The 20404-nt window shown below is 34.5% G+C and overlaps 1 protein-coding gene across 5 annotated transcripts in view; it reads right to left on the reverse strand.

The window, feature by feature from the left end:
* ST7L (suppression of tumorigenicity 7 like) overlaps positions 1 to 20404 on the reverse strand; it is an 80370-nt gene that overhangs the window by 19059 nt on the left and 40907 nt on the right. For all 5 annotated transcript variants that reach the window (XM_012778486.3, XM_020282353.2, XM_020282349.2 and 2 more), the window contains 2 exons: positions 8491 to 8641; positions 4741 to 4833 (listed from right to left, as the gene is read on the reverse strand). In XM_012778486.3, the coding sequence (XP_012633940.1) occupies positions 4741 to 4833; positions 8491 to 8641 (244 nt within the window). The remainder of the gene's footprint in view (positions 1 to 4740; positions 4834 to 8490; positions 8642 to 20404) is intronic.

The raw sequence follows: 20404 nt of genomic DNA on the forward strand, positions 1-20404 counted from the left end.
TAATTATTTCTTTTTGGATTGCTTTCTGTAGATTCATTTGTCAGTCAATGTTTGGCTAATATATCAATATAATGGATGACTGAATAGCACAGAAACACTCCCTTGGAACGAAAGTTCAAATTTCATCACTGGCTTGTAGAGAAAAATTTATCAGGAGGCATAAAAGATGACTAAATAGCTATGTGAACTAGGGGAATAGTTCAAGTCTGAACTTATGAAGTCCATAAGCAAATTCCAGAATGCCATAAGTCATATCAAGGTTGAAGGAAAATTAAAAACAAAAAACATTAAGTACTCTTGGGTATTAAAACTCCACATTATTAAAAATTTGTTCATTCTACCATAGTCAAAGACAGAAAAAATACTCTAACATACAATATAATCAAACAACCCCCCCCTGCCCCCAGCATATCCTTCCTCTCCTACCTCCTGGAGTTTGCATTCTATGTGGAGTTAGAATTTAAAAAGGCTTGCCAAAAAGCAAACTGTCTGGTCTTATGGCTATGGCTCTGACAACATGATAATAACCCTGATTTTATTCATATTACTGTGTAAAAGTTGGCCTCATATTAGACAACTTTTGTAATGCTTTACAAAGGAGGGATATTATTTTAGGCTTATTAATGTTCCATAATTTAAGATCAATTCTTTTGCCCTAAATACCCTTGTTCCTATTAAAATAGAAAAATAATAAGAACAAGTACTACTATCACTACCCTAGAAAGGAAAATGAAATTTCTCTTATTAATTACCTCCTAACTGCTAAAGTCAATGAATTCTTCTCAGTAATTACCTTACCTAATAGCTCAGATTCTCCTCATCACTTGAAAATTTCTTCCTCCTTTTAGTTTCTCGGATAGCTAGTTTTAGTTCTTGTCCTTTCTCTCTGATCACTCCTTCACTGAATCTTCGACTCTTCTCCTGCCATCCATTCTTTTGACATTTCTGTGACCCCTGGTTCCACACTCAGTTCACTTCTCATTCTATACAGTTTCCCTTAGTGATCTCATTTGTGCCTAGGACTTCTTTTGCTACTTGGAAAATGATGACTCCAAAGTCTATTTTGTGAGATGTACAGAAAGTTATTAAAACTCCTGACAAATTTGTTTATGCAATATGATCCTGTTTCTAGGCTACAGCTGATTGGACAAGGAAGGAACACCTGGATAAATGTGATTCTCTCTCCCAGAAGTTATAGATGTAGGATTGAGATATTATTCATTCTGTACTGTGTGCCTAAACTGATGACATGTAAACACTTAGCCATAGGGGCATCAAGTTTGGCCACATGGCTGTCTATGAAAGGAAAGCCAACCTGAAAAGAGAAAGATAAAAGAATGAAGCAGATACACTATGAGAAGCAGAAATGATATTACAAAGAAAAGAGAGGAGTCTGGGGAGGGAGAAAGTGAGAACAGGTGAGACTGAAAAAGGCAGCCAAAGATAGAGATATACAGATAACTGACTCCTAGAAATCCTAATGACCTTCTAGTTCCTGGTTCCAGCCCCTTATGAGGTCCAACTGTAATTGTTGCTTTTGAATTCTTTGATATCCCAGAGGTCTTCCCACAAGTTCCCATTTATGTTTAAGCTAGTTTGAAGTGGCTCTCCATTACTTATACCCCAAGTATGCCTACATTTACTATTTATATATTATATATATACTTTATAATGTATGTATCACTTACAAATATATATTATATCCACATTTTATATTATTTAGAGATGGAAAATATAAAGACTTTTATGTATATCTGTTAAGTAGATAACAAAATATTTAAGCATATAAAGACATATACATATACATGTACATATGTGTAAATGGATGAGATGTTACACAGGCAACATAGTCAAAGTTTGAACTTATTTACTTTTCCCACTCCTATTCCCAAACCTGCTCATCCTCTCATCCTGCTGTATGATAGATTACCATTTCCCAAGGCACCCAACTCAGAAAATTGAGAATCACTCTTGACCTCCTAGAGAGATCCTCCCACATCAAGCTTTCTTATAATCTATTCCATACATACAGCACTTAACACATTGTCTGTCTGTCTTTCTATTAGCCTGTGAGCAGCCTAGGAGTTCAGAATAGGTAAGGAGGAAAAGGGAACTGATAATTCACATTTTTGTTCAGTATTTACAATGTATAAGACTTGTTTATAAGAATAAACAAATGAATTTTACTAACTCAAAGAATATTTATTGAATATCAATTTTTGTAGCAAACATTATAGAGATACAGGGACAACAAGGAGAGTCTTGGCCTTCAAAGAGTTTACAATCTAAAAGGGGAGATTAAGAAGCACACTAAAGCATTTTGAGAATTCAGAGAAAGCAGCAATCACTTATCTCAGCAGATGGAGGAAAATAAAAGACACTGGGAGAAAAATACCAGCATACTCAACTTGTTATAATCTCTCCTCCTAAATTTTCATCTATCTGAACTTCTCAGCTCAGTAAGTTTAATGATTGTAAAACTGCAACTTTCCTTCCTAGATGTCAGTTCTAATGGCTCAGTATTGTAAAAACTGGCACAAGTTTACATCATATAAGGAAATATGGTAGTAGTGTTTGCAACCTGCAGCAGGCTTACTTCTCAGTTAAATCATTAAAAAAAAATTAAAACAGGAATTTACCAGCTCACTGAGAAAAAGAGTAATAAGGCAGCTGAGAAACAAAGTGTAGACTATTCTTTTGAGAAGTTTGGCTTCCTGAAGTCAAGAACTAGACTGAAACATTCTCAGCAATCATAACCCTATATATTTCTGGTTCTCCTCCTAATTCTTTGACTGCTCTTTTTCAAATAGGGAAGTGTAGCCCTTCCAACTTCGTTCTTCTTTGTAAAGATTGTTTTGGCTATTCTGGGTCCTTTAGCTTTCCGTATAAAGTTTAGAATCAGCTTGTCATTTTTCACAAAGTCCATTCTGAGATTTTGATAGGAATTGTAGTGACTCTATAGATCAATTTGGGGACAACTGTCATCTAAATAATATTGAGTCTTGTAATCCATCAACATGGATTGTGTCTCCATTTATTTAGATTTTCTTTAATTTCTCTCAGCAATACTTTGTAGTTTTTAGTGTACGAGTGTTATATTTCTTTTTTAAAATGTATTCCTAAGTAGTTTGTTCCTTTTTGATGCTACTGTGGTTAGAATAATTTTATAAATTTCATTTTCAGATTGTTCATTGTTGGTATACAGATATATAATTAATTTTTGTATATTGGTCTTATAACCTACAACTCTGTTGAATTTGTTAATTAGTTCCAGTAGTATTTTTATGAATTTCTTACAATTTCCTGCATAGAGGATCATGCCATCTGTGAATAAAGGCAGTTTTACTTCTTCCTTTCCAATATGAATGCCTTTTATTTATTTTTCTTGCCTCATTACAATGGTTAGAATCTCTAGTACAATGTTGAATAGAAGTGGTGAAAAAAGACATCCTTATCTTATTCCTGATCTTAGGTGGAAAGCATTCAGTCTTTCATCATTAAGTATGATATTAACTGTGGATTTTTTCATAGATGTTTTATCAAGTTGAGGAAGTTCCCTTCTATTTGTAGTTTTTGAGTGTTTTTTACTTTTTATTTTTATTTTATTTTATTTTTTTTGAGACAGAGTCTCGCTTTGTTGCCCAGGTTAGAGTGAGTGCCGTGGCATCAGCCCAGCTCACAGCAACCTCAAACTCCTGAGTTCAAGCAATCCTCCTGCCTCAGCCTCCCAAGTAGCTGGGACTACAGGCATGCGCCACCATGCCAGGCTAATTTTTTCTATATGTATTAGTTGGCCAATTAATTTCTTTCTATTTATAGTAGAGACGGCATCTCGCTCTTGCTCAGGCTGGTTTCGAACTCCTGACCTCAAGCAATCCGCCCACCTTGGCCTCCCAGAGTGCTAGGATTACAGGCGTGAGCCACTGTGCCTGGCTTTGAGTGTTTTTTAAATCATTAATTGGAGCTGGATTTTGTCAAATGTTTTTTCTGCATCTATTGTCCTTTATTCTATTAACATGGTGATTACAGTTTCAGATGTTAAACCAACCATGCATTTGTGAGGGAAATCCCATGTGGTCATTGTATATAATCCTTTTTATATGTTGCTGGATCCAGTTTGCTTAAGATTTTGTTGAAGATGTTTGTGCTTATATTCATGAGTGCTATTGTTTTATCGTTTTCTTTTCTTATAATATCTTTGTCTGATTTTGATATAAGGGTAATACTGCTGTCATCAAATGAGTTGGGGCGTATTCCCCCTCCTTTATTTTCTAAAAGTTTGTGAAGGATTGGTATTATTTCTTTTCTAAATGTTTATAAGATAACTGCTTTTTAAATATCTTTAATCTTTTTTTTTTTTTTTTTTTTTTTTTTTGAGACAGAGTCTCACTTTGTTGCCCAGGCTAGAGTGAGTGCCGTGGCATTAGCCTGGCTCACAGCAACCTCAATCTCCGGGGCTCAGCGATCCTACTGCCTCAGCCTCCCGAGTAGCTGGGACTACAGGCATGCGCTACCATGAATATCTTTAATCTTGATGTGCTTCATTGCATGTAGCGCTGGGTTTTACTCAGTAAGTATGTGGAAATGAATTGAATTATGCAACTACATCCCAGAAGTGGCTACAACAGTATTTAAACAGTGTCCTGAATTTCAACCAAAGGCACTTTAAAAATGGAGAATACTATGGAAAATAATCTAATAATTACTTTTAAGTTTAGGAAAACTGAAATATTTACTTACTAGGTAACAGCTCTCTATCAGCAGTCTCTGTGCAGCTGGGATAAGGGTAAAATAGATGTCCTTTTTCTAATGGATATGGAATCATTCTAAAAGCTGAGAAAAAAATACATGTGTTGACATTCAATTCCATCTCACCATCCTATACCACAGATCAAAGCTATTTTGGAGACATATTTCACATAGAGACTATTTTCACAGAGTATTTTATTTTTTTTTAGAGAGACATTTTAGATGGAAGAAACAAAGTAATCAAAAGAATGAATAAGGGGAAGAATAAGATTTATTTAGATAACAATGAATGGTCTAGTCTGGCTGGAGTAAAACTAAAGGGAGCAGTAGATGATAAGACGGGCTGGGTCCTTTTTTGTTTTATTCTCCTTATTACAAACCATAAATGTCAACTCCAGAGGTATGAATTCCACTTCTTACAGGAATATTTATAAAATTACCATGTGTATACTTGTTGTGGCCACTACTTTTGGCAACCTAAAAGAGTTCTCAGTGACTCCTAACTTCACATATGAGGTTCACCAAAGTTTTCAATGAGTAGATCTTTAATCTAGATCAGGGGTTATCAAAGTATGGCACTTTGGCCAGATCTGGCCCACTATCTGCTTTTATAAATAAAATTTTATTGGAATACTGCCATGCCATTCATTTACATATTGTCTAAGGCTGCTTTTGTGTTATAAGAATTGAGTAGTTGTGATGAAAACAGTATGGCCCACAAAGCCTAAAATTAAATAATAGTAAATACTATCTGACCCTTTATAGAAAAAGTTTGTCCACCCCTGATCTAGATTATCACCAACTCTTGCAGATTTATTAAAGAAGAAATCCTATTGATCTATTCCATTAGCTAAGTACACTAAGTCCTCAGTTAACACCATCAGTAGGTTCTTAAAAACTGCGACTTTAAGCAAAACAATATATTAATATAATAAAATCCATTTTACCATAGGCCAAATAAGAGTTAAGTTCCTATGGCATATTTCTAGTCAAAAAAAAAAAAAATCACCAAACTTGTAAATAAAGATCAAAGCACTTCTAATATTAAACATTGAAATAAATGTGAGCTATACACACATTTAAGAAAGATTATAAAAACAAGTAAGATAATTATTTACCCAATTATTCCAGTTCAGAGTTGAGAGTGGCTGGAGCCTATCCCAGCAGCTCAGGGTTCAATGCAGAAGCCAACCCTGGATAGCATGCCATTCCATTATAGGGTGCACTTACACCTACACCACATCACTCATATTTGGACAATTTGGACATACCAATTAACCTAATGTGTACATCTTTGAGATGTGGGAAGAAATTGGAGTACCCAGAGAAAACCCACAAACACATGGGGAGAACATGTGAACTCCACACCATCAGTGGCCCTGTCTGGGAATCAATATTTTTCCTCATCAACATTGTAACAAAATGATATTGAATGAAATATTATTATTTGAGGACCTGCTGTACTCATCAAAATTGTGATAAGGTTTTTATTTTTCCTTCAGTGGTTGGCTCTATAAGCTTGTGTCAAAATATAGATTTTATTTTGCCACAATAAAGAGTATTTATTTGTCCAAAGTCATAAGCAAATCAGTGATAACACTAGTAAATAATTTGTCAAGATTCACGAAATACAGTATAAATCATATGCTTGAAAACTTCCTGTGTGCCAAGCAGAATGCCAGGCAGTGAAGACACATATAAAGTGAAAGGAGTAGAGTACCTTTGAGGAGCTTACCTACTGGAGAAAAAGCAAGTCTAATTACTCAAAGACATTCAGCTCCTTGAGTACCTAATCCCAGTTTTATTAATCTTTATATTGTCAGTGTCTGGCCCTTAGCAAATGGTTAATGCAGGGGTTCCCAAATTTTCTTGATTAAAGGACACATTTCTCAAATTTCTCTTCATTTCTCAAAAGTTTTTTATAATGCCCTAGGCTCAAAGAAATATCTAATAATTCCACTTATTAAGTAGTGAGTCCAAACAACTTAAAACATTTATGTTCTAATAATTTAGCAACAATTTGAAAAAAATACATATAAATTAGAGAAAAATAATTTTATTTCATTTTCAAATGACCACCATCACTCTTATGAACTGCTACAACATCCCAAGGTGCCACAATGCAAAGTTTGGGAACAGGTGGTTAAACAATTTTAGTGAATGAGCATTGAATTTTTATCAATAGCTGTGGTATACTTTCCTAGAGAATTATTGTACAAATCCAAATGAGAAAATATTTTGATTATGCTTCTTCACTTTCTTTCCTTTTTCTTTCTTTCTTTCTTTTTTTTTTTTGAGACTGGGTCTTGCTCTGTCAACCAGGCTAGAGGGCTGTGGGCATCATCATAGCTCACTGCAACCTCAAACCCCAGGGCTCAAGGGATCCTCCTGCCTCAACTTCTCAAAGTGCTGGGATTACTGGAGTGAGCTACTGCACCCGGCTGAAGTTTCTTCACTTTTTTGGAGGTTATAAGAAGTAACAAATAAAAGATGTGGTAGTTAGATAAAACCAGTCCAAATTATTCTGCATAGAAGATATAAAAATAGCCAATAGTTCAACATCACTAATTATTAGGGAAATGCAAAACAAAACTACAATGAGATTCCACTTCACACCCATTAGGATGGGTCTTACCAAAAAGAAATAACAATTGTTGTCAAAGATCTGGGAAAACTGGAACTTTTGTGCATTGCTGATGGGAATGTAAAATAATATAGCTGCTATGGAAAACACTATTATGGTTCTTCAAAAATTAAACATAGAATTTTATGATCTAGCAATTCTACTTCTGGATATATACCCAAAAGAATTGAAAGCAGAAACTCAAACAGATATTTGTATACCAATGTTCACAGCAGCACTATTCACAATAGCCAAAAGGTGGAAACAATGCAAATGTTAACTGACAGATAAACAAATGTGGTATATACATACAATGAAATATTAATATTATTCAGCTTTAAAAAGTAATACAATTCTGACACATCTACAACATAGATGAATGAACCTTGAGGATACTATGCTAAGTGAAATAAACCATACACAAAAGAACAAATATTGCATGATTCCACTTACATGATGTACCTAGAGTAGTCTAACTCATAGAGACAGAAAGTAGAATAGTGGCTGCCAGGGGCAAGAGGTAGGAAGAACTAGGGAGTTATTGTCACATATTTAATGGGTACAGAATCTCAGTTTGGGATGAAGAAAAAGTTCTGGAGATGGATGGTGGTGATGGTTGTACAACACTGTAAATGTACGTAATGCCACTGAACCATACACTTAAAAATGATTAAAATGGTCAATATTATGTTATAAATATTTTACAATAAAATGAACAGAGTTATTTAGTTGTGAGGAAAACAGTTTCATGTTGTGCACATCTGAAAATAAAACCAAACCAGACCAATTTTTAAAATATAAGAATAGCTCAACCACACATTAAAAAGTTTATAAGCCAAAGAACTAACTTTTCATTTTCTTTTCTTACAAATATGTAACTTAAATGAATATATGATAGAATACCATAACAGTTTCTCGTTTGGCTTTTTGAAAATGTGGCATCAATATGAATACATTATTTCTTCTACCAATAAAGCAAATATAATGCCACTGAATTCACTTTGAAACCAATCTGAACAACAAATCCTTATGGTAACTCAGACAATCTCATTTAAAAAACCTGCCTATGAATGCAATGAATAAAGAAATTAGGGCTATATTTGGAAAAGAATACTTACTGCCTTCCCATGTACACTGTAACAGATTAAGAGCACCTTCTATTCGCTTCCAGTGCTGAAGATGAAAGAAAGCATAAGCAATTGCTTCACTATCACCTCGTTTCAGAATGTGTTCTGGAGGCAAAATTAAACTTTTCATCTCTAGTAAATACTGCAAGAATAACACATATACACACAACAGAAAAAAGAAAAATGGTGTTAAATTCAAATACCCACAAAAACATGGATTCAAAATGTTATGAAGTCAAATTGATAAAAAAAATTTTAACTAGTTGAAATGACATGAAGGTTCTACTGATAACATCTGTATAAAATGCTTATATATGCAAATTCCAAAACCCAGAATATTTCTGTAGGTAAAAATAAGGTGACAAATGGCTTATGTGTGATCTTGCTAAATACAAAATGGAAACTCACGCTGAAGAAATAATGTGAGAGCATTTATTTTTCCAAAAAAGAGTTAAATGTAAAAATTATAAAATATAATTTTGGAACAATACTTGTGACAACTCAATTCTTTTTTCTCTTATTTTACAGGTGAAAAAACTTAATTGTAGAAAGTTCAATTAATTAATATTTACAGTGTTCAAAGCACTAAGCTTTTTAAGGAATACCAAAGAATACCCTGTCTGTTCTCCGGAGTTTCATAATGGGAAAGACAGATTTCTTAAGTAAATAATTATAATTAGACTGTGGTGAGTGCTATATTAGAGGTATAAACAATGTATATAGTATGTAGGAATATGCATAGGAGGTATTCATTTTTTAATTTAGCTTTTATCTAATAGCTTTATTGATATATTAATTCACATACCTTAGAATTCATACATTTAAAGAATTCAGTTCAATGATTTTTAGTATATTCACAGATATGTGTAACTATCACCACAACTTCAGAACATTTTCATCACCTCAGAAGGAAATCCTGTACCTTTTAGTTATCATCCTCTTCTCCTCACTCCCCTTAAGCAACCACTAACCTATTTTCTGTCTTTACAGATTTGCCTATTGTGGGTATTTCGTACAAATGGAATTATATAATATGTGGTCTTTTGTGACTGGTTTCTTTCACTTAGCATGATGTTTTCAAGGTTCACCCAGGCTGCAGTATGTATTGGTCTTTGTACCTCACTCTTTTTTAGGGCCAAATAATATTCTACTGTATGGAATATATATTTTGTTTATCCATTCATCAGTTGACACACATTTGGTTGTTTTCACCTTCTGGCTATTATGAATAATGCTGTTATAAACATTTACGTACAAGTTTTGGTGTCAACATATGTCTTCATTTCTCTTGGATAAATATTTTGGTGTAGAATCATTGGGTCATATGATAATTCCATGTTTAGGATGTATGATGATTTAGGGGCTAAAAATAAACCACTTAATGGAATTTGAATTGATATTTAAAAATGAGTAGAATGTGGATGAGCAGACTTGGGTGGGGTGAGAAGAACAGGAGGATATATTCACAAACACAGGGCACTGAACCAAGAGAGCAAAGAGCAAAATGCATTTAATGTGCCTGCTAAAGAAGTCATAGTCTGTCGGTTCTTCACATGTGAAACTAAATTCTATCTTAAACTCTTGAAGAAAATACTTGTCCTAATATTATAATTTGTAACAAAAGCGGTATAATCATAGTTATTGTACTAATCAGATGTATAATACTAATTACATGAAGAAAGCTACAAAATTGACCATTTGTACATCAATTTACTCTACTTTACTAAAATAGTCAACTTAAAACAACACCTTTAAAAAAATTTTTAATTAGCTAAATACTTTCTCCAAAGACTGAGGCCCAGAATGCACTTCCCCTTCTAGAATAAGTTTGAAATAACTTCTTTCATTCCAAACAACTTGATATAAAATTATGTCATAAGGTCCAAATCACATTAACTTCTGTAATAAAATATAAAAACAGAAACCTTCCAGAGTGTCTCACAAGATATATTTGCACATTTCAAATGCTGGTTCCCCAGGTTGTTATATGAACAAATGAGATAATATAAATTAAAGAGCTGAATTTGTGAAACACTTTGTAAAACTGCTATAATCAATGACTCCAGGAAGAATCTTAAAAACAAAAAGATGTAATGGTTTCAAAATTTAAGCCATAGGTTATTAATCAATATGTATGTACTCTTCAAATATTAATACATCTAAAATGGCTTTCAACAATTACTGAGCTTAACACCCATCTTTCATTAATTATTCTTACTCTTGATGTCTTTGGCTCTGTCCTCAAAGTGTAAGAATGCAGTCTATGCATCGATTTATTTTAGCAGATGTCACAAACTATGAGATTATTTACTAATCCAGTTTGGGGACTTAACATTTCCCATTCAGTTTCTTAAAGGAATGCAACAGAGGTTGTGTCCTGGTCAAGCAAAGCCCATTTGCTGCCTGGTTGGGTTCTCTCCCCTTAGTGCCTTGGGCCTATATTCAGGAGGGTAATATTCTTTCTAATCCTCTCTAATCCTTGCCCATTTTTTTAAAACACAGTAAAAGATCACTCGCACCAGGCAGCTGTGGGAAAATGGACTCAAATAGATGACCTCTGACATGACTCCTTATGCTCTTTGCAAGTGCACTAAGAGCTTCTTCAGTAGGAAGCAAAGAAAATGTGGCAAACACAGTGGAATCACCATCATAAAAAAGACTATCTAGTTTTCAGAAGAAAACTGTTTAATACTTAAACCAAGTCCTTAATATTAAAATTCTGTTTCATTTTATAGATAAAGGAGACAAAATATGCCTAATTGTTTTCAATGAGCTTTAGAACCCAGAAGCTTTAAACCCCAACATGATATTTAGTATATTGGTAACCATTCAATAGATATAATCAAAGATATTCAGTTAACAATTATTCAGTAAAACTTATAGAAAATATCAATTTGGTAAGTCAAGAAAAGCATTTTTTGAATAGCAACTATGTAACTAAATTTTCACTATCTAATAATCTAAGTGACAATTTAGGAGGTAAACACGTATGGCACACTTATTAGAAAATGATACTTTAGGACTTTATATTAAAAATCTTTGCTATTTAATCATTTTTAAAATCTTCCGTATGCTACTTTATTTTTTATTTTCATGTCCTACCTACCAGCAAATATCCTTTCCAATTAACTTTAAAGCAAACTAATTTTTCATTTCCTAATTTTTAACCCCAAAATATAAGGGAAGATTTTCAGTTTAAGGAAAATGTACGTAAAATAAATTATAAGATTAATACTTATTTTATCTCCTTTGCAAACTATTACTCAGGAATTTCTGCTACTTAGCAAAGGCTGTAACTTATTGCCCAATAGAAACCATATCTTTCATATTCTACTACAATATTGTACAACCCAAAGTAGGCACTAAAATACTTGTTAATTGAACTGATCTGATATATAGAGTTAAAATGTCTTCAAACTCACATTTTAGTTTTGACTTAAAGATATTTTATAATTTTCTGGATAAACTAAAAACAAACAAAACAACAAAAATTCTGCTACCCAGACTTTACTCTTCTAAGAAGAATATAAAAGATTAAAAACTGAGGGGTAATTTGTTTTGTTTTGGTCTTTTATTTTCTTTTTTTCTGATTAGAAAAGTACAACCTCAGTGTACAAAAATGGAAACACAACAGAGTTATGCAATAGAAAATAATATATATGTTTGGAGAATAAAATAATAAAGATAATTATTTATTTTTCTCAGGATTTTATTTTTATGCATAATATACTGACTCCATTTTTCTCAAAAATAAGATCGAACTGTTATGTAACTCACTTTTTACTTCATAATACACATTGTACATTTCTTCCTGTCTCCATTCAGATCTAATATTTTTAATTATTATATAGTATTCCACTAAAAGCTGAGTTATTTTATAATATAAGTTAAGAAATAAGTTCATGATGGAATTGTGCTACCATACTTTTTTTTTTTTTTTTGAGACAGAGTCTCGCTTTGTTGCCCAGGCTAGAGTGAGTGCCATGGCATCAGCCTAGCTCACAGCAACCCCAAACTCCTAGACTCAAGCAATTCTACTGCCTCAGCCTCTCGAGTAGCTGGGACTACAGGTATGAGCCCCCATGCCTGGCTAATTTATGTATATATATATTAGTTAGCCAATTAATTTCTTTTTATTTTTTTTATAGTAGAAATGGGGTCTCACTCAGGCTGGTTTTGAACTCCTGACCTTGAGCAATCCTCTCACCTGGGCCTCCCAGAGTGCTAGGATTACAGGCGTGAGCCACTGCGCCCGACCCTACCATCCTTAAAGGTAAAAAAAAAATAGTATCTTTAAGAAAAACTTGAAAAATAGTTATGGAAAATGGCTTAAAAATTTCAAGAAATGAGGAGTGTAAAATTTTATTTTCTTTAACTTAGATAAGCTTTTAAAGCAGCTATTCTAAACTACAGACATGTCTATTTACCAATATTTATTAAGTGCTTATTATGGACTAGTCAGAGAATTGAACATAGAATGATGACTAAGACAAGAGCCCTGCTTTTGTTACATGGAACTAAGGGAGAGACATATAAATAGATCAAAAAAAAATTTTTTTAAACTCCAATCAAACAAACAAAAAGATATGTTTGATGTAATGAAGGAACAGAGAAGAGAAAGTCATTATCTCTTGTTAGGAAAACTAGGAAAGACTCCTTATAAAGGAGACAGCAGATGAGCAGGGTATTGAAGGATGAGTAGAAACTTTCCGGGTGGAGGAGAGATTGAGCGTATGTACAATGGTAGTGAGATATAATGAGAAATGACCAATCCAGGAAACAGTGACTCTAGAGATAAGGAGCAAGGAAGAAGTGGCAAGGAGTAAGGTTGGAGTAGATACTGGGCCAGGAGTAGATACTGTGAAGGGCTTTTCTATGTGTAACACTAAGACTAAGGGGTTTGTCCTTATCCTATAGGCAATAAGGAACAAGCGCAGGCCTTTAAAACACGGTAAGATTTGTTATTTAGGTAGATAATGCTGGCAATAGCCAGCATGGAGAAGGGCTGATAGCAGGTAGACCAGTGAGGAATCTATTTTAATAGTCAATGCCAGAGATGGTATTTAAGATTATTTCAGTATGTTTAGAAATGCATAGAAAATGTCTAGCAATATATACACCAAACATAAATAGTGGTACTTCAGAGAAGTAGATTTGAAACGGAGAGAACAAGAAAGTTTTTACTTTATAAACTTCTGAAGGATCTGAATTTTTAAAAAAGTATCCATTACTTTTATTATAATAACAATAATATTTTTTAAAGGATAGGTGATGAAGGCATATAATAGTCAGTGACAGTTGGGATGGAATAGATGGCTAGATCTGAAAAATATTTCAAAGCTTACAATATTAGTTGGTAATTTGGAAAGGGCAGAGGTAAAGTTAATGATGAGAAGTGGATAATGAAGCCATAAATCAAAATATAGAAAATAAAAAAGAAGAGGCAGTTTGGCAGTTTGGAGAAAAGACTTAAAAATAAATTTTAAAAATTCAGTTGGAGACACATTAAAGTATCCAAGGTACTTATCATTGGTAAAGATTTCCACAACTAGATGGAAATGCAGGTCTATGGATGAAGAAGGAAGCCAGAGTTAAAAGGCACAGTTTGGGAAATTATCAGCAAATAAAACATAGCTGAAGACATAAACGAAAGCTAGTACCTAGTATGTGCTGTAAGACCTTCCATACTACCTCTAAATTATCCTATTGCTATATGTGTAATAAATCTGAAATTGCTCATGACAATTTTAACTAGTTTTCAAGTATGAACAATATACTCAAATAACTATCTTAGTCTCTTGCTTTTCACTGAAAATATAAAAATTAAAGCTAGTTTGGAAGCTATGGTTAAAAAGACATAATGATATATGGTCTGATGGTTTCTTTTATGACTCTAAAACCATACCTATGCTTACGCTCAAATTTACTTTAATTTTGAACTGCTTTGATCTTTATAATTTATCTTTAGATTACTTTTTTCTATTACTTTGTAAATCTTACAACAGCTTTTGACCAAAAGCAATATAATTCTGACCTGAAGTAATGATAATGCTTTATAATCTTCCTCTTAAAAGCAGGGGTTAAAGAAAAATCTCTCTGAAGGCATCTGAAATTAAGGTACTTTGCTCTTGATCAGTCATGCACACAAAGAACCAATTTATCTCTGCAATTAGTTTTCTCAGTGCACATTCTATGAGATTGGACAGGCAAGCTGAATGCAAAGAGTCCACATGGATATGTACTGGGAGAGACTAAAAACAGTTCCCAGATAGAAAACAAACAGAACTGCTATGTGAATAAACTAAAAGAAAACATAATACTACTTAACAGCCTCGAGAGCAAAGGAAAAGAGTTATACAGAAGAGAGAAGGAAAGGAGGCTAGAAAGGACATTTGCTACAAGAAAAGTCCTTTCCAAATCATCCTGCAGAGCTGCAACTCAAGAGATAAACATTTCTGAAGTGACAGTGATACCTTCAGAAAAGCCGCCAGAGAAGGAAGGAGAGTGAGAAGAGGAGAATACAGAAGAACCACCTGGAGAGGAAGAGGGAATGCATGGAAACCCAGGATGACCTTTGCTTCACTCCCTGTCCTACTCAAGGTGAAGACTGGAGCCTAAGCTAGCTGCCACTAATATGGTAGCATTTCTGTGGGATAGGGAAGACAGCAGGAAGGAAAATAAACTCTAGAAGGAAGTGTCATTCCACTGGGTTTTGATACTGGTTTAGCAGCCAGAAGTCTCAAATTTATGGCCTATGCCATCCATCTATAGTGAAGCAGGATACCAACATTTCTTCCTAATATCTTAGTATCCCCAACTCCCAAAAACTCCTCAACCACATACTTTGTTGTTCAAATGTTGAGAACTGTTAGTGTCTGGATTTTTTTTTCTAAAAACACAATAAAGTACTTCATAGTTAAAAAAAAGAGAGAGAGACAGGCTGGGCACGGTGGCTCATGCCTGTAATACTAGCACTCTGGGAGGCTAAGGCAGGAGGATTGCTTGAGCTTAGGAGTTAGAGACCAGCCTGAGCAAGAGTGAGACCCCCATCTCTACTAAAAATAGAAAGAAATTAGCCAAACAACTAAAATAGAAAAAATCAGCCAGGCGTGGTGGCGCGTGCCTGTAGTCCCAGCTACCCAGGAGGCTGAGGCAGAGGATCCCCTGAGTCCAGGAGTTTGAGGTTGCTCTGAGATAGGCTGATGCCATGGCACTCTAACCCAGGCAAGAGACTGAGACTCTGTCTCAAAAAAAAAAGAGACAAGCATTTCATATCTCAACTCTTTTATTTAGGCCATAGTACAACTTAATGAAAGGCAAAGGTCTTACTGTGCCCTAAATTTGGGTGATAGACTTCAACACTACTTTCCTTCTCTCCCTTTACTCCTGCTGTGCCACTAAGAATCTCAATTGAGTGCCAGTTTCCCTCTTAATGTATGCTTATATAACATAGGTAGTTTGGCCAATTAAATGCAAGCCTGCTGCTAAAGAGCTACTATCTTCTATGGTGAGTAAGACTCATAATATTCTACAGGCTTCAGTTTCTGATCATCTAGAACAGATTTTACTTTCTACATATTAATTTATTATTAAAACTCCCCTTGTACTTAAAAGTTTCCAGGTACAACCTGTTTCTTGGCAGCACAACGCTAAGAACAGTTTCATTGTAAAATAAGAAATAATAACCTTTAATTCTACAGATAACATATTCCTAAATAAGTACTCAAGTTATAGAGATTTATTAAACATGTTTTTTATTAAACATTGTTTTTTTTCTTAATGTTCTACTTTACTCTTATCCTAAGGGCTTCTTCTGTAAGATACAAATAAATTATCCTCAGGGTATTAACTAATTCAAACTAGTTAATTTCTAACAGTTTCAATATCTTCACCTTGACCTCATCTCAACAAAGAAACCTCCAAGCCTTACACATTCTAAGGCTATAAGCACTAAAATAGTATTCACAAGGATAGAGTACATACTGGAACAGTTCAAACAAGAAGAGAAAATGGTCACAAATATTATAAAGTGATGACCACCATGATGATCAATAGTGTTGCCTGACATGTCTGATACTCAGACACTGTGTTAAGCACTTTATATATATTATCTCATTTAATCAGAAGGCATCATACTTTTACAAAGTATTTTCCATGCTAAGTGAAATTCTTTTTTATTTACTGAGATATAATTTTAAATGCATAGATTTTAAATATGCAGTTTACTAAGTTTTGACAAATATCGATAAGTAATGCCCACTTGAGACCCATTCTCTTGCTCAAGACATAGAATATTTTCCATGACCCCAAAAAGTTCTCCTTTCCAGTTAATTCCCCATTCAATCACCTGATGAGTGACCACTGTAATTTCTACCATCATAAATCACTTTTTGCCTTTTCTTGAACTTCACATAAATGGAATCATTCAGTATGTACTCATCTGTACATTATATTTTTGAGCTTTCTCCATATTTAGTTTGTATCAGTAGGTCTTTCTTTTTATTGCTGAATACCACTGAGTAAATATATTGCAATTTATCTATTGACCTATTGATAGACATTTGGGTTGTTTCCAGTTTGGGTCTATTATGAATGAAACTGCTATGAATATTTATGTTCAAGTCTTTTTGTAGATATATGTTTTCATTTCTCTTGGGTATGTATCTTGGAGTAGAATTGCTGGGTCATTGACTGAGGCATATATATAACTGTATCAGAAATTGCCAAACAGTTTTCCAAAGTAGTTGCACCATTTTTTAGTCTTAGCAGTAATGTATGAAAGCTCTAACTTCTACATTCTTAACCAATGTTATCAATCTTTTAAATTTTAGCCATTCTGGTAGGTGTAAAGCAGTATCTCACTGTGGTTTTATACTGCAGTTCTCTGATAACTAATGATGTTGAACATCTCTTTATGTGCTTATTGGACATCCCAATATGTTCTTTTGTGAAGTATCTGTTCAAGGCTTTTGCCTACTTTTTATATTGTTTTTTTATATTTATATATTCTGGATATGAGTCTTTAGCCAGACAAACATATTACAAATATTTTTTCCTATCTGTGGCTTGCCTTTTTGTTTTCTTATTGCTAAGATGAGCAGTTTTAAAATTATGATAAAGTCCAATTTATGATTTTATTCTCTTATAATTTTATAAGTGCCTTTTGGGTCCTAGGAAATCTTTGTTTACCCCAAAGTTTCAAAGATATTCTTAGATGTTTTCTTCTAGATGTTATATAGTTTTAACCTTTATATTCTTTTTTTTTTTGAGACAGAGTCTCAGTCTCTTGCCTGGGCTAGAGTGTCATGGCATCAGCCTAGCTTACAGCAACCTCTAACTCCTGGGTTCAAGGGATCCTCCTGCCTCAGCCTACTGGGTAGCTGGGACTACAGGCACGTGCCACCACACCCGGCTGATTTTTTCTATTTTAGTTGTTTGGCTAATTTCTTTCTATTTTTAGTAGAGACGGGGTCTCACTCTTGCTCGGCTGGTCTCTAACTCCTGAGCTCAAGCAATCCTCCTGCCTCGGCCTCCCAGAGTGCTAGGATTACCGGCTTGAGCCACCGTGCCCAGGCAAAGCCTTTATATTCTGATCAGTGATCCATCTCAAATAATGTTTGTGTATGCTATGAGAAAAATTCATGATTTTCTCCCCATTTATATATCTAGGTGTTCCAGTACAATTTGTTGAGGAGGTTCCTTTCCTCCATTGAATTACAGTGGTGCTTTTGCCAAAACTCAATTGACAAAAGTATATATGTGGATATGTTTCTGAACTTTTTATTTTGTGGTTTTGTCTTTTAAAGTAATTATTTCAAATTTAAATATAAAATAATAAAATTTAAAAGAATTTGGTGGTAGTATGCGTATTAAAAAATCTTTAGGCTGGGCACGGTGGCTCATGCCTATAATAGTAGCACTCTGGGAGGCTGAAGCAGGAGGACCACTTAAGGTCATGAGGAGTTTGAGACCAGCCTGACCAAGAGCAAGACCCTGTCTCTACCAAAAATAGAAAAAATTAGCTGGGTGTGGTGGCACTCACCTGTAGTCCCAGCTACTCGGGAGACTAAGGCAATAGGATCACATGAGCCCAGGAGTTTGAGGTTGCTGTGAGCTATGATGATGACATTGTACTCTATCCAGGGCAATGGAGTGAGACTCTGTCACAACAACAAAAAAATACTTCAATAAAATATTACACCAGGCTATCGCTAGATCCTCAATTAAAGTTAGATAATATTATTCTAACTGATATGTCAAGTGTTGTACATCTACAGTAGATCGTTGACATTCATGAATTTCAATCATATAATTTCAATTATCTGTGAGAACATTAAACATCCATGATTTATAACAGCCATCATTTAGTTAAAACACAAATTTGTATCATGTGCTCTCAGGCTTGTGTACACATGTGAGTAACTGACTTAATAAATAAGCCTAACAGATCTTTTAGCATCCTTTTCTCAAAAAGGTCCATGACTCATTCTCATATTTACATTTCATGAGTAAAATTACATGTGATAATGGCATTTTCAAATATGGAGATTCACAATGGTTTTGGATCACAATCAAGAATGTCAGGCCGGGCGCTGTGGCTCACGCCTGTAATCCTAGCTCTTGGGAGGCCGAGGCGGGCGGATTGCTCAAGGTCAGGAGTTCAAAACCAGCCTGAGCAAGAGCGAGACCCCGTCTCTACTATAAATAGAAAGAAATTAATTGGCCAACTAATATATATACAAAAAATTAGCCGGGCATGGTGGCGAATGCCTGTAGTCCCAGCTACTTGGGAGGCTGAGGCAGCAGGATTGCTTGAGCCAGGAGTTTGAGGTTGCTGTGAGCTAGGCTGACGCCACGGCACTCACTCTAGCCTGGGCAACAAAGCGAGACTCTGTCTCAAAAAAAAAAAAAAAAAAAAAAAAAAGAATGTCAATAATCTACTATAATAATGTTAAAGAACACCTTCTACAAAAAACAATTTTAAAATGTGCAAAGGACTCAAACAGACATTTCTCCAAAGAAGGAATACAAACTGCCAATAAGCATATTAAAATGATGCTCACCACCATTAGTCATTAGGGAAATGCATATCAAAACCACAATAAGATACCACTTCACACCCATTAGGATAGCTATATTCAAAAAGACAGATTGGCCGGGTGCGGTGGTTCACGCCTGTAATCCTAGCACTCTGGAAGGCCGAGGCGGGCGGATTGCTCGAGATCAGGAGTTCGAAACCAGCCTGAGCAAGAGCAAGACCCCGTCTCTACTATAAACAGAAAGAAATTAATTGGCCAACTTATATAGAAAAAATTAGCCGAGCATGGTGGCACATGCCTGTAGTCCCAGCTACTTGGGAGGCTGAGGCAGGAGGATTGCTTGAGCCAGGAGTTTGAGGTTGCTGTGAGCTAGGCTGACGCCACCGCACTCACTCTAGCCTGGGAAACAAAGTGAGACTCTGTCTCAAAAAAAAAAAAAAAAAGACAGATAATAACAGGCATTGGCACAAATGTAGAGAAATTAGAACTCTCACATATTGCTGAGGAAATGTAAAATAGTACAGCCAATTTAAAAAACAGTTTGGCAGTCTCTCAAAAAATTAAACACAGAATTACCTTACAATCTATCAATTCTACTTCTAGGTATATACCCCAGAGAAGTAAAACATGTTCACATAATACTTGCACATTAATGTTTGTAACAGCATTATTCATGCTAGTCAAAAAGTGAAGCCAACCCAAATACCTATCAATTGATGAATGAATAAACAAAATGTAGTATCTATATACAATAAAAAGTATTCAGCTATAAAAAGGAATTAAGTATCAATACATGTTACATTACGCAAAGTGAAAAAAGTCAGACACAAAAGGCCATATGTAGTAGGATTCCATTTATATGAAAA

Source organism: Microcebus murinus, chromosome 2 (genome assembly GCF_040939455.1).
Source record: "Microcebus murinus isolate Inina chromosome 2, M.murinus_Inina_mat1.0, whole genome shotgun sequence".
NCBI lineage: Eukaryota > Metazoa > Chordata > Mammalia > Primates > Cheirogaleidae > Microcebus > Microcebus murinus.